The sequence below is a fragment of the Macaca nemestrina genome, chromosome 17 (assembly GCF_043159975.1).
Source record: "Macaca nemestrina isolate mMacNem1 chromosome 17, mMacNem.hap1, whole genome shotgun sequence".
Taxonomy (NCBI): domain Eukaryota; kingdom Metazoa; phylum Chordata; class Mammalia; order Primates; family Cercopithecidae; genus Macaca; species Macaca nemestrina.
The window spans coordinates 18360021-18375016 of record NC_092141.1 but is presented as its reverse complement, the minus strand read 5'-3'; the positions used below and the strand labels follow the sequence as shown (position 1 = coordinate 18375016).

The 14996-nt window shown below is 45.8% G+C and overlaps 1 protein-coding gene across 2 annotated transcripts in view; it reads right to left on the bottom strand.

Moving 5' to 3' along the window:
- Positions 1-6766: 6766 nt before the first annotated feature.
- LOC105491059 (GID complex subunit 4 homolog) overlaps positions 6767-14996 on the bottom strand; it is a 30259-nt gene continuing 22029 nt past the window's right edge. The window contains exons 5-6 of one of the 2 annotated variants that reach the window (XM_011757188.2): positions 13895-14025; positions 6767-10282 (exon numbers count right to left, since the gene is read on the bottom strand). In XM_011757188.2, the coding sequence (XP_011755490.1) occupies positions 10219-10282; positions 13895-14025 (195 nt within the window). In that variant the 3' untranslated portion in view covers positions 6767-10218. Of the gene's footprint in view, positions 10283-10825; positions 10923-13894; positions 14026-14996 lie in introns of those variants that run through there. The other variant, XM_071082442.1, reaches the window with a different exon arrangement.

Genomic DNA, 14996 nt, shown 5'->3' with positions numbered 1-14996 from the left:
ATGGTCTTCACTTACTTCACTCCCTTGCACACACGACAACTCCCTGACTCTTTGCTCACCTGTGCTTGCAAAACCACAGGCCTCTTCCTACTCTGCACCTGCACCTCGGCTGGGAGCATCCCCATGCTTGCTTGAGGCATGCTTGACTTCTGCATCCATCCACTCTCCCTCTCCTGGACAACCATCTTGCACCTTCTTTCTCCTCAAAGGCCCAATACCTCTCCCCCATCCTCATCCTCAGGAGGCTTGTCTTCCTTGCTCTCGAGCTCATTAAGAACCATTGAAGAAATGAGACAAGAACTTCCACAAACTTCCACTTGCCAGCATTGGCATGGCTGCCTGTTTCCAGAAACAAACTCTCAGTGCTTCTACCTGAGCCACCCCTTGTCCTACAGCATGAACTTACTTTGCTTTCTCCTGGGTCATTTTCAACAGCATACAAATATATTGTCACACCTCCCTTGGGAAAAGTAAACAAAACTCCTTCTCTTGCTGTTCTGAATTTTCTAGTTTTGTATAATGCATCCCTACTGTTTCTGAATTAATGGTTTTTTTTTTAATATTTTCGATTCAACTTTTGAGTATAATTTACATGCAGTAAAACACACCATTCTCCAGTGCATAATTCAATGAGTTCTGACAAATGCATAGGGCCATGCAGCCACCACCACATTTGACACGCAGAACATCTCTATCACTCCAGAAAGCACCAGCGCCCCACTCACTCCTCACCCCAACTCGGCTCCAGGCTGCCACCCATCTGCTTTCTATCACTACCGGTTAGACGCATCTTTTCTGCGACTTCATCTGAATGGAATCACGCAGCATGTTGTTTTCTGTGTCTAGATTCTTCTGCTCAGCATAATGTTTCCAGATTCATCCGTGTTGTATGTATGGCTATAGTACATTTCTTTTTATTACTGAGAGGTGTTTCATTATATAGTTCTACTATAATTTATAATAAATGGTTACCTAGAAATTCATTAAAATTTGGCAATGATTCCTTGGATATCACACCAAAAGCACAGGCAACAAAATGAAAAAAACATAGATAAATGGGATTATATCAAAAAGAAAAACTTTTGTGTATCATTAAGGCACTATCAAGAGAGTGAAGAGGCTGGGCATCGTGGCTCGCGCCCGTAATCCCAGCACTTTGGGAGGCTGAGGTGGGCTAATCACGAGGTCAGGAGTTCAAGACCAGCCTGGCCAACATGGTGAAACCCCATCTCTACTAAAAATACAAAAAATTAGCTCGGCTTTGTGGCAGATATCTGTAATCCCAGCTACTCAGGAGGGTGAGGCAAGAGAATCACTTGAACTTGAGAGGCGGAGGTTGCAGTGAGCCAAGATCGCGCCACTGCACTCCAGCCTGGGCGACAGAGTGAGACTCCATCTCAAAAAAAAAAAAAAAAAAAGAGAGAGAGAGTGAAGAGACCCCACAGAATAGGAGAAAATATCTGCAAAGCATGTATCTGATACGGAATTAATATCTAGAAAATATAGAGAACACCTACAATTCAGCAACAATGAAACAATTTACCTGATTTAAAAATGAGCAGGGGGCTGGGTGCAGTGGCTCCTGCCTGTAATCCCAGCACTTTGGGAGGCTGAGGCGGGCAGATCACTTGAGATCAGGAGTTCAAGATCAGTCTGGCCAAAATGGTGAAACCCCATCTCTAGTAAAAATACAAAAATTAGGTTGGCGTGGTGGTGGGCATCTGTAATCCCAGCTACTCAGGAAGCTGAGGCAGGAGAATCGCTTGAATCCAGGAGGTGGAGTTTGCAGTAAGCTGAGATCATGCCACTGTACTCCAGCCTGGGCGACAGAGGAAGACTCCATCTCAAAAAAGAAAAAAAAGGCAAAGGACTTGAATAGACATTTCTTTTTTTTTTTTTTTTTGAGACGGAGTCTTGCTCTGTCGCCCAGGCTGGAGTGCAGTGGCGCGATCTCGGCTCACTGCAAGCTCCACCTCCTGGATTCACACCATTCTCCTGCCTCAGCCTCCCGAGTAGCTGGGACTACAGGTGCCCGCCACCACACCCGGCTAAGTTTTTGTATTTTTACTAGAGACGGGGTTTCACTGTGTTAGCCAGGATGGTCTCGATCTTCTGACCTCGTGATCTACCCGCCTCGGCCTCCCAAAGTGCTGGGATTACAGGCGTGAGCCACTGCGCCCGGCCTTGAATAGACATTTCTCCAAAGAAGATATACAAATGTTGAATAAACACTTGAGATGATTTCTCACCATCACTAATCATTAGGAAAATGCAAATCAACATAGTGAGACTCCATCTCTACAAATATTTTGGAAAAAAAAAAAAAGCTGGGTGTGGTGGCATGCATCTGTAGTCACAGCTACTTGGGAGGCTGAGGCAGGAGAATCGCTTGAGCCCAGGAGGTCAAGGCTGCAGTGAGTCATGATTATGGAGTGCAGAAATGCCACTGCATGACCGGGCGCGGTGGCTCATGCCTGTAATCCTAGCATTTTGGGAGGCCGAGGCGGGCGAATCACCTGAGGTCAGGAGTTCAAGACCAGCCTGGCCAACATAGTGAAACCCCATCTCTACTAAAAATACAAAAATTAGCCAGGAGTGGTGGCGGGCACCTCTAATCCCAGCTACTTGGGAAGTTGAGGCAGAAGAATAGCTTGAACCTGGGAGGCGGAGGTTGCAGTGAGCCAAGATCGTGCCATTGCACTCCAGCCTGGGCAACAAGAGGAAAACTCCGTCTCAAAAAAAGAAAAGAAAAGCCACTGCACTCCAGCCTAGGTGACAGAATGAGACCCTGTTTCAGAACAACAACAACAATTAGTGACATGTCACTTCACACCCATTAGTATGGCCATTATAAAAATTTTAAAAAGGAAAATGGGTGTTGGAAAGGATGTGGAGAAAATGGAATCCTTGTGTACTGCTGGAGAGAATGTAAAATGGTGCAGCCACTATGAGAAACAGTTTGGTGTTCCTCAAGAAGTTAAGCATAGAATTATATGATCCAGCAATTCCACTCCTAGTTACGAACTCAAAATACTTGAAAGCAGGTACTCAAACAGATACTTGTATACCAGTGTTCATAATAGCACAATGCATAATAGTTAACAGGTAGAAACAGCCCAAATGTTCAATAGATGAATGGATAAAATGTGTTATATACATACAGTGGAGTATCAGCCATAGCATAGAAGGAAATTCTGATACATTCTACAAGTGAAAAAAAACCAGTCACGCAAAGATAAATACTGCATGATTTCATTTCTATGAGGTATCTAGACAAATTCGTGGGGACAGAAAATAGAATGGTGGTTATCAGGGCTAGGGGGAGGAATGGGGATTTAGATAATGTTTACTGAGTCCAGAATTTGTTTGGGATGATGAAAAACTTCTGGAAACAGTGGTGATAGGAACACAATGTGAATGTACTTAATACCACTGAACTATACACTTAAGCGTGGTTAAAGTGGTAAATTTTATGTAATATATATTTTACCACAATAAACAAAGCCTCATTACGTATAATTTGCAGCAAACCCCTCCCCCTGCAGACAAAACCAAACCAACAACCCATTTCTAGCCCACTTCCCCGATAGCTACTTCCTATTTATTTCCTTTCCTTATGCAGCAGAACTCTGCAAGCTACTCACCAAGCTAAAATAAGCGAGAGAGAGACTGACACTCCAAAACAAAGAGTTTATTTGAGAATAGCAAGGGGTTGCAATCTGGGGTATATGGTTGGGAAAAGGGGAATGAAGCTTTTAGAGGTAAAAAGGAGAAGTCCGTGTAAGCTGTTTTGAGACAGACAACATTGGTCACAGGGGCTTCTCACAGGCTCCAGTTCCCAGCTCCCTTGCAGTGTGGTGACTGTGTGAATGGCTCAAAGCCACATTTAGTCCACCAACACCACAAGCCTGAAAGCCTTTCTCTCATTTCAGGGCGGGAGGCTCACTTAGTTAAGCTCAAAGCTTCCTGTGCATTGGAGTCACCCGGGGAGCTTTAAAAACATGGACAGTTTGTGAGGACTGGTCTGGGTGCTGCCTGACATTAAATCAGCTCCCATGTGCTTCTAAAATGCAGCCGGGTTTCAGAAGCACTGCTCCAGGTCAAGCCAGTGAGAAGGCATGGAGATGGAGGGGCTGTGAAGCCATTATAGAGAGAAACCATGACTAATGCATTGAAAAATGAAGTGAGCTAAAAAATCAGAAGGAAAAAAATGGCGAAAATAAACTTGAATGCAGCATATGTTTCTCTACAAATGAAAAACCTTACATGTTTTCCCTATGTACAAATAGGGAGTTTCAATCTTTCGATGTTCTGGAAGAAAAATCTGGAGGGAAAAGCTGTTCAACTGCAATCCAACTTTGAGGCCTTTTTTTTTTTTTTTTTTAAATATATCAAAGCCGACTGCCTATTTCATTACTGAGCAATTTTAATGCTTCCCTTCCCAGGTGCAGTTCAGATGTGTGGAGACAGCATTCTTTTTTTTTTTTTGAGACTCACTCTGTCTCCCAGTCTTGCTCTGTCACCCAGGCTGGAGTGCAGTGGCGCCATCTTGGCTCACTGCAAGCTCTGCCTCCTGGGTTCACCCCATTCTCCTGCCTCAGCCTCCTGAGTAGCTGGGACTACAGGCGCCCGCCACCGCACCTGGCTGATTTTTTGTATTTTTAGTACAGATGGGGTTTCACCATGTTAGACAGGATGGTCTCGATCTCCTGACCTCGTGATCCGCCCGCCTCAGCCTCCCAAAGTGCTAGGGTTACAGGCGTGAGCTACTGCACCCGGCCAACAGCATTCTTACAGTTTTCCTTTTGTCCTGTTTTGCAATTGGTTTCACACTTAAAATTTACACAATTTCTACTATTTCTACAGTTCCAATAGATGGCCTAAAAACAAAGCTAAGTAAAGGTTATAAATCAGGGATCTAAGAATTGAGAAATGAGAGTTTTGCTATCGCTGTTGTAGACATGTTTTACTCCTGCATCATCCTCAATATCTACAATGGTGCATTTGCATGCAGCAAGGCTCAGTAGATACTTTTTATTTATTTATGTATTTTTTTTTTTTTTTTTTTTTGAGACGGAGTCTCGGTCTGTCGCCCAGGCTGGAGTGCAGTGGCCGGATCTCAGCTCACTGCAAGCTCCGCCTCCCTGCACTCTCATTCTGCCACCCAGGCTGGAGTGCAGTGGCGCGACCTTGGCTCACTGCAACCTCTGCCTCCCGGGTTCAAGCGATTCTCCTGCCTCAGCTTCCTGGTAGCTGGAATCACAGGCACCCGCCACCAGGCCCGGGTAGTTTTTGTGTTTTTAGTAGAGATGGGTGTTTCACCATGTTGGCTAAGCTGGTCTCGAACTCCTGACCTCAAGTGATCCTCCCGCCTCAGGCTCCCAAAGTGCCAGGATTACTGGCGTGAGCCACCACACCCTGGCCCAGTAGATACTTTTAATATTATTATTAAGCAAGAATAACATTTTACATGTTATTCAATTTACAATTATTCAATTTACAATGTGCTTTCAGGAGCATCTTCTAGAATCCTCAACAGTTCTTTGGTCCAGATAGAGGCTTTCCACTTTTTGGGTGAGGGAAGTTGGGCTCAGGGAGGTTAGCTGATGCACCCTGAGGGCAGATTAGGACCTAAGGTTGATAGGTGGAACCCAGGCCTCCCATGACTTTTCCATTCAACAAAACAGCCAATAAATGGTGTCTTGGCGGGGTGTGGTGGCTCATGCCTGTAATCCCAGCACTTTGGGAAGCTGAGATGGGTAGATCGCTTGAGCCCAGGAGGTCAAGACCAGCCTGGACAACATAGGGAGACCCCCATCTTTACAGAAATAATAATAATAATAAAAATTAGCTGGGCGTGGTCGCATGCCTGTGGTGCCAGCTACTTGGGAGGCTGATGCAAGAGGATCGCCTGAGCCTGGGAGGCTGCAGTAAGCTGTGATAGCGCCACTGCACTCCAGCCTGGTGATTGAGACCTTGCCTCAAAAGATAAAAAGAAACAGTGTCTTAAATCCTGAGTCTAGCACTGTGAACAGTCTATTCCTTTATTGACACCACATCTCATGGGAGAAAAAAGCTTATTATTGTTTAGACAATGAAATCAGAAAATACACACAACAGGGGAGCTTTGCCCTGCCACTGATGTAAATTCGCTTAGCATCTCAACTTGCTTAAAATTTAGACCTCAATACTTTATACGTTTCCTCAAAACCTCACTGATGTTTCCAGCCGTGTTCCTGCAAGCCTCCTAGGGAGGTGGGACCTGAAACGTAACAGAATGGTTGGTCAGAATAAACTGTAATGGCTGATTTAGGGATCCTGCTGTTTGGGGGCCCAAGTGCTTGTGTTTTGAGACTTAGGCATCTCCTCTGAGGACCACAGTCACAGTGTCGAGGGCACCCCAACCGCACTGCCTGTACCCACACCAGACCGCAAAGCAGGCTTTGGACAGATACCTCTGCCTGCATCTTTTCTCTGTGTTAAATAGAAATATAAACCCTTCACATATGCCAAACAAACAAACAAAAAAAAAGCTTCCACATTTCTGAAGAAATACAGAAATTAATAAAATAGAAGTGCTGAGCAGCTGAAAACATTCAGAATGAAAAAGGAGCAACCAGACCACTGCAACAGCTGCCCAGAGTGGCCCTCGGCCTGCCCCGGCACACAGAGGTCTCCGGCTGGCCCTAGAGAGCTCCACAGCCACAGGCCCAGGGAGGACTGGTTTCCTCTAATGGAGCTGCTTTGGTTTACAAATAGGACAAACTCACTGCTTAAATACCTTTATTATTTTTTAAAAATTATTTGGACATTGATAGCTCTGCAAAATACTTCTCCCATCCCAAACCCTCAAACTCTTTCCACATGTCCTCCATAAAGAAACAAAATATTTATACTTTGTGCCCATTCAAGTCTAATTTTTAAAAACATTTAAGATTCAAAATCAAATATTATTTTTCTTTCCCACAACTTGTTAGTAATTTTAAACCACAATGAAACACAGTTAATGGCATTTCTTTTTAAAAATTAGCTTATCAGACTATCTTATGAGAAAAAAAATCAATTCAAGGCCTTAGTGAGAATATTATATTCTCTGTTTCTGAAAGCAAAAGACATTGAAAAACCCCTCTGCTCCTCTGGAGTTTGTGATTTCAACATAACCAACAAAACCAGCACACAGATCGACTTCCTACTTAACAGTAGGCATTGCTTCGTTACTTTGGGACTGCAGCTGAAACGCTATCTAAACTTGAAAAGGGTGGGTGGGTGGAAGTCCAGCACAGAAGAGGGTCGAGGCTGGGGACAGCAGAATGGAAGCTTTCTGAGCAGTGGATTAAGAACAGCCAAACCCCTAGGATCCCACCTCATGGCAGGCTTGTTTGGGGTGGAAGACAGTAGAATATCTGCAATCTGCACTAATTTCTTAAGGATGGATACAAGTGTCAACCAAAAATATTGCACATAGTTTCAGAGGCATGTAAACCACTGAGAAGGTTCAGGAAAGCATAACTACAGATGAAGACAATTCCCCAAAGTTCCTTCAGGAACAGAGAGAAAGAAGTTGATGTTGGTAACTCAGGGGTTACTAAGAGGAGGTGGAAAAATCCTTAATCCCTTTCCTATCCTAAGTGGGCAGACTTTTAAGCGAACAAATCTTCTCATAGATGTGTCTGAAGGATCTAGTAAAGGTATCACTTCTTCATTTTTCCCAGTACAATGGGTGCAGTTCATTACCTGGGTAAAGAAGGAAAGAAGAAATCCTGCAATAGGACCTGGCTTGTTTGTCTAGAACACAGCAGTGTTTGCAAATGGCCCTTCCTGCCCACTCAAACCACTACTTGGAGCCATAGCATGAGCCCCAGACGAGCTCCAGGGATGATCTCCGGACCCAGCGCCCCAAGGGGAGGCCTATATCCCTCATAGGCCTGGAAAAATGCAGAAGGTATGGACTCACATGCCATGAGGGGAGAGCTGAAAAGAGTGGAATGGCACGAATGGCAGGAAGGAGAGCACAGCCCCACGGGCTCCTTCACTTGTCCATCAGCTCAACAAGGCCACAGTGAGCATCTCCTCACGAGAGCAGCTGGGCTTGACCAGAGCCAGCCCTTCTGATGCCCTGTTGAATTTCAGGATTGAGGAGACTGTTCTGACTCATCTCTGGGAATGAATTATTTTTCCCTTTAAGTCACTGGGCCAACTTTTTAGGGTTCCAAAGCCCTGACCTTACTGAATGGGTGGGCTGCCCGTCTGTACACAGTCCTGGGATAACAGATTTTAGATACCACAAGTGCCCACTGGCTACTTTCCCAAATACCTCTGCCTTAAGGCTTCCCCTAACATTCAATCTCAGTAACATACAGTACATATGTCAATAAAATGAAAGTCACTTCTTTTTTTTTTTTTTTGAGACGGAGTCTCGCTCTGTCGCCCAGACTGGAGTGCAGTGGCGCGATCTCCACTCACTGCAAGCTCCGCCTTCCCGGGTTCCCGCCATTCTCCTGCCTCAGCCTCCCGAGTAGCTGGGACTACAGGCGCCCACCACCGCGCCCGGCTAATTTTTGTATTTTTAGTAGAGACGGGGTTTCACCGTGTTAATCAGGATGGTCTCGATCTCCTGACCTCGTGATCCGCCCGTCTTGGCCTCCCAAAGTGCTGGGATTACAGGCGTGAGCCACCGCGCCCGGCCGAAAGTCACTTCTTTAGAAAAGGTTTCCCACTGCTCATCTCATCTCACTGAAGGGCTTCACGTTCTCTTATGCTGCCTGCCCGTGGATAGGTAGCCTCCAGGTTGCTTTGCTCCTGGGGGTTATGATGCAATCTTGTTTTTAAAGCTTTTCCTCTTGTATTCAGAGTAAGTCTTGTAAACCACCAGCAAATGCCAATTCCCCAAAGCCCTACCCATGTTTGCGGGCTACAACTGATGCCAACCTATTAAGCTTTTTAAACATTTAAAAAAACAAAACAACACACACACACACACACACACACACACACACAAACACACACACACTTTGGCACGTGAGCCTCGAGTTATTTGAGCATGTTCACGTTTCCCACCCCTTCCCCTGTCCCAACATTTCAGAGTCACTGTTTTCGGAGAACGACGACCCCTTCTGCCTCATGGAAGGCTGCCGCCAAGCACTGCTGTTTTGAGTAGCAAAAGGAGGAGGCACAAATGCTAACCTGCCCCCAAAAACAGTTCTTGTGTTGAGCACTATAATTTAGGCAATGCTGCAAAACTTTTGTACCAGGATGACTAGTTTCAAAACTGCTGGTTGATTAAATATACATATACATATAGATATCAATATAAAAATTACTAAGTCAACATTTGCTGTTTTCAATGTGAAAACGATAAAATGTAATTCTGAATAATTGTGCATTTGCCACAGGGTCCTCGTTAAAGGGACCATAAAAATAATTTTGTAATAAAAAAACTCTTATTTTTAAGTTTAGTATTGCCCTCAAGTTCAAAAGTTTGGAGCAAATGTACTGAGTAAGCAGGACTGGAATCTGTTCCTGCCAGGGATCTGGAAGCCTTAAATTTAGTGATCCCTGATGGCAGGCCCAGGGAACCTGACAGCCACTCACTAGTTTTGCACTGTTAACAATATAGGGCTCAGCAGCGCGCACTGACCCATGACACAATCAGCACTGAAGACTGAGGCAGCCCGGCAGGGACCGGAGCCTCCGCCTCTCGTGTTGTTGGTGGCTGATGCTGCTGCAGCTGGCCAACTCCCTGCACAGAGCTCTGGGGGGCACAGAGGTGCTGGGGCTCTGCCTTCTCTTGAGCTACCAGACAAAGCAACTGGCGGGGGGTAGGGGTCTAGGGCCTGGGGATCACTGAGCACCAAGGCTGAGGGTGATCCGGGAGCAGACCTTCTACTCAGCTGGAGGCGGGACGGAGGAAGGAATGGGCATTTCAGTGATGTAGAAGTTAGCTGTGCAGGAAGGAAAAGTGCGTTTAAGGTAGCTTAAAAACAGGTGAAGACCAAACTGCCACTGAGGGGAGGAAGAACGAAGACCGCTCCCTCCACCTGCCCCACGGGCCAGCCATGCTCCTTGGATTCTGTGGGTTAACATTCATGCTTTGTGATGCGAGTCTGCTCGTGAAGAAACAGGAACACACTTCTCCTGGTTCTGGCAGGTACACAATTTTCTCGGCAAAGTTCTTTTTTGCCAAGTTCAGTTTTATTTGGTTGCTGTTCTGAACCGTTGTCACCGGAATTCATAGATGGGTGCACTGTGTTCAGGAACATGGGTTAGATTGAGGGACTGATACCTGCAAGGGGGAGCAGACAGAAACGGGAGGTAGTCATCTAATGCACCCTGAGCAAAGGACATTAGTAACCCCTCAAAAACCAGAGCACCCGACAAGTCACATACTTGGACTGAAATGCACATTCATTTTCTATTTCTCAAGTTGAACCTAGATTGATTTCATTCATTCTTTCTTTTTTGGTTAATCCTCCTGAACCATGCACAAGATGAAATTTTTTTTCATTCTGTTCTAATCATGAAGTTAACTATGGTATGTCTAAAAGGAGACCTCAATAAGCTCTGGGAGAAGATATAGACCCACGCCCCAGCCCTAACCTCACTGGCTGCTCTGCCCTCTCCTGCTGTAGCACGTAATGCCAGGCTGTCATATCCTAAGAACTTTACAGCTAGCACAGGCATAAACCAATTCTCATGGTATCTAAAGAGAGTGTAGAAAAATTAATTTCACTACTGCCTTAAACTGTATTTTACCTTTCATTTAAATTTTCTCACTTTCCTAGGTACAGTATTAAGCTTGGAAAAGCCAGGTGTGGTGGTACGCACCTGTAGTCCTGGCTACTCAGGAGGCTGAGGCAGGAGAATCGCTTGAACCTGGGAGGCAGAGGTTGCAGTGGGCCGAGATTGCACTACTGCACTCCAACCTGGATGACAGAGCGAGACTTCATCTCAAAAAAAAAAATGGCTGGGCACAGTGGCTCATGCCTGTAATCCCAGCACTTTGGGAGGCTGAGGCAGGTGGATCACAAGGTAAAGAGATCAAGACCATCCTGGTGGTCTTTCAAGCTTGGGAGGTGTCTACCTCCCCTGTTGGCAGGTGCTCCAGGGAGTCATGTAGAGGGAGGAGAAAGAGAGGCAGACAATCTGCACGCTGGGATGACAACCTCGGGCACATTTAGAGTCAATGTCTGGCATGTTGGCTCTCCCCTACTTGTTTCACATAGGAGTGTGGAAGAACGTAGGAAAAGGGGGTTTACTTCTTCTTTTTTTTTTTTTTTGAGACAGAGTCTCGCTCTGCCGCCCAGGCTGGAGTGCAGTGGCGTGATCTTGGCTCGCTGCAAGCTCCGCCTCCCGGGTTCACGCCATTCTCCTGCCTCAGCCTCCCGAGTAGCTGGGACTACAGGCGCCCGCCACCTCGCCCGGCTAGTTTTTTTGTATTTTTTAGTAGAGACGGGGTTTCACTGTGTCAGCCAGGATGGTCTCGATCTCCTGACCTCGTGATCCGCCCGTCTCGGCCTCCCAAAGTGCTGGGATTACAGGCTTGAGCCACCGCGCCCGGCCCAAGGGGGTTTACTTCTTACCAAAAACAAATTATCAGGAAAAAAAATGCATTAGCCATCAAGAATATGCAAATTAGAACTACACTCGAATACTGCTTCACATCCACTAGGGTAGCTATAATTATAGAGACATGATAACAAGTGCCAGGGAGGATGTGGAGAAACTGGAACCCTCATACACGCTGGTAGGAATGCAAAATGGTGCAGCTGCTGTGGGAAACAGCTTGGCAGTTCCTCATAAAGTTATATATAGCAATACCGTATGACCTAGCAATTTCACTCCTAGGTATATGTCCAAAGGAATTGAAAGCAGGAACTCAGATATTCCCATGTTCACAGCAGCATTATTCACAATCGCTAAAAAATGGAAGCAATCTAAGTGTCCACTAAATAATGAATGGATAAATAAAATGTTGTATATACCGGCTAGGCGCAATGGCTCACACCTATAATCCCAGCACTTTGGCATTTGCTTTGCTTTGCATTTGCATAATGTTTCGAAGGTTCATCCATGTTGTACCATGTATCAGAACTTCTTTTTTATTGTCAATTAATCTTCTATTGTAGGTATATACAACAGAGTCTGGCTCTGTCGCCCAGGCTGGAGTGCAGCGGCACGATCTCAGCTCACTGCAACCTCTGCCTCCCAGGTTCAAGCGATTCTCCTGCCTCATCCTCTCAGGTAGCTAGGACTACAGGCGTGTGCCACCATGCCAAGCTAATTTTTGTATTTTTGGTAGAGATGGGATTTTGGTAGAGATGGGGTTTCACCATGTTGGCCAAGCTGGTCTCGAACGTCTGACCTCAAGTGATCTGCCCGCCTCAGCCTCCCAAAATGCTGGAATTAAAGGCATGAATCACCACACCTGGCTGACTTGTACACTTTAAATGAGTCATGTATGGTATTCAAATAATATCTCAGTAAAGCTATTATTTTATTTTATTTTATTTGAGATGGAATCTCACTCTGTTGCCAGATTGGAGTGCAGTGGCGCGATCTCGGCTCACTGCAACCTCCACCTCCCGGGTTCAAGTGATTCTCCTGCCTCAGCCTCCCGAGTAGCTGGGACTACAGGCATGTGCCACCACGCCCAGCTAATTTTTGTATTTTTAGTAGAGATGGGGTTTCACCGTGTTGGCCAGGATGGTCTTGATCTCTTTATCTTGTGATCCACCTGCCTCAGCCTCCCAAAGTGCTGGGATTACAGGCATGAGCCACTGTGCCCAGCCATTTTTTTTTTTGAGATGAAGTCTCGCTCTGTCATCCAGGTTGGAGTGCAGTAGTGCAATCTCGGCCCACTGCAACCTCTGCCTCCCAGGTTCAAGCGATTCTCCTGCCTCAGCCTCCTGAGTAGCCAGGACTACAGGTGCGTACCACCACGCCTGGCTAATTTTTGCATTTTTAGTAGAGATGGGGTTTCACCATATTGGCCAGGCTGGTGTCGAACTCCTGACCTCATGATCTGTCCACCTCGGCCTCCCAAAGTGCTGGGATTACAGGCGTCTGTGCCTGGACCAAAGCTGTTATTTTTAAAAAGGATTATAAAAAGTTTTACAAACTCGCATGAAAACAATTACTGAAAGCCTAAAAATTGTGGCTACAGGGCTGGCATTTACTTGCAGATATAATTTCGTTACCACTGAACAAGGAATCTAGGGTAGGATCACTTCACATACAACAAAGTGTGAAATACTGGAAAGGAAAGAGAGAATTTTTACCTTCAGAGAGGAAATCAGGCATTTTATCATATGGTTTGCCCTCCGGGGACAGCAAGGTGCTTAAAAAGCAGCAAGGAGGCAGGAGAATCCCCCAAAAGGTGGCAAAAGTTAGCATTTAGGCAGAGTTCAGTCCTTTACCATTGGTAACACACTGACTGTCCACTCACAAGTCCCCAGGTCATGAGCCTTAAATCAAGTGCATGTCGGACCAACTCTAAGGAATGCAGCCACAAAATTTAAAAAGCTGCTGACAGCAAAATTCACACTGTCCACTACTGGATCAATTCACATTTTAGTTACTAATTCAATTTGCAAAGATTACATAAAAACCAGCAAGATGGAGATAAACATTGCCAAAAATACAGTATTGCTTAAAAGTGCTTAGAAATGAGTTCTTTCACCTATACTTCATTTTGATCTCATTTACTCTGCTGTGTGGATAGGGATAAGGCCTTATTATGAGCAACTGAGATCATGAAATAAGCTCTCAGCATCTAAATAAAGCACAGAATCTATACAGAGACAGGCTAAGATATTGCTTTTGGGTTCGATGAGCCAAGGGAGAGCCAGCCGGGCAGGAAACCCTCCCCGTGGCCTCTGTCTTTGGGGGTCCTCACCATTCTGAACTCCTATGGTAGTAGTAGCCCTCTATGGAGGCTGCTGACTTCTGAAAGCAGATGTAGTAGAACCCGGCAAAAGAAGCACCACTGATGTCTTTGATCGTGTGATCTGGGACCAGAAACTGTTCCTGCACACAGATGAAGAGGGTCAGTAACAGACAGCATTCTCTGACCACCCACGGGGCCTCCCTGTTAAGCATCGGGGGTTCTAAGGACCACTCCAGAAAAATACAGGATCTCACAGTCTAACCCAGACTTGCTGGGTGATGGTGGGCCCGTGGGGTCTCAGCCTGACTTCTGAAAAGCGTCCATGTGCTCCTGGAGTATTCTATATACTAAAGCAACAAACTGTGTCTTCAACTCACTAGGATCAGCAATTCAGAGAAGGTATCATGGCCGAAACATCTAATACATAAATCAGTACCTACTCACCTGCCTCTCTATCTTTCAGAGACCACAGACAACCAACCTGGGAAGAGCTAGGTTTCTGCTCCAGTTCCCAGAACTGTCACCAGATGCTTGATAACATCTAGAACAGTGAGTCACTTCTGTAGGTCTGTGGACCTTTCTGAGTACAGAGCAGTTGCCAGTAGCCCCTGTGACACCCCCTCTAAGAGCTTGACACCTTGTCAAAAGCAGTCAGAACGGTACTGTTCTTGACCAGGCACCTTAGGAGAGACACCTCTGCTGGAGCTGAAAGCTGGAAACCCAGGTCCTGGCAACTACTTTCCCAGAGAGATGAGGTCAGAAGCTCCAGGGCCTCAGGTGGTCTACTAAAGGACCACAGATGAGCCACCCTGGGACATTCTTTGGAGGCAAAACAACTCCATTGCTTTTTAAACAAATTTAAGACACTCTCCCATTCCTTATTCAACTTCTAAAATTGTGGCTTTTAAAATTAGTTTTAAAATTCAGGTCGGGTGCAGTGGCTCAAGCCTGTAATCCCAACACTTTGGGAGGCTGAGGTGGGTGGATCACCTGAGGTCAGGATTTCGAGACCAGCTTGGCCAACAGGGCAAAAACCCATCTCTACTAAAAATACAAAAAATCAGCAGGGCATGGTGGTGGGCACCTGTAATCCCAGCTACTTGGGAGGCTG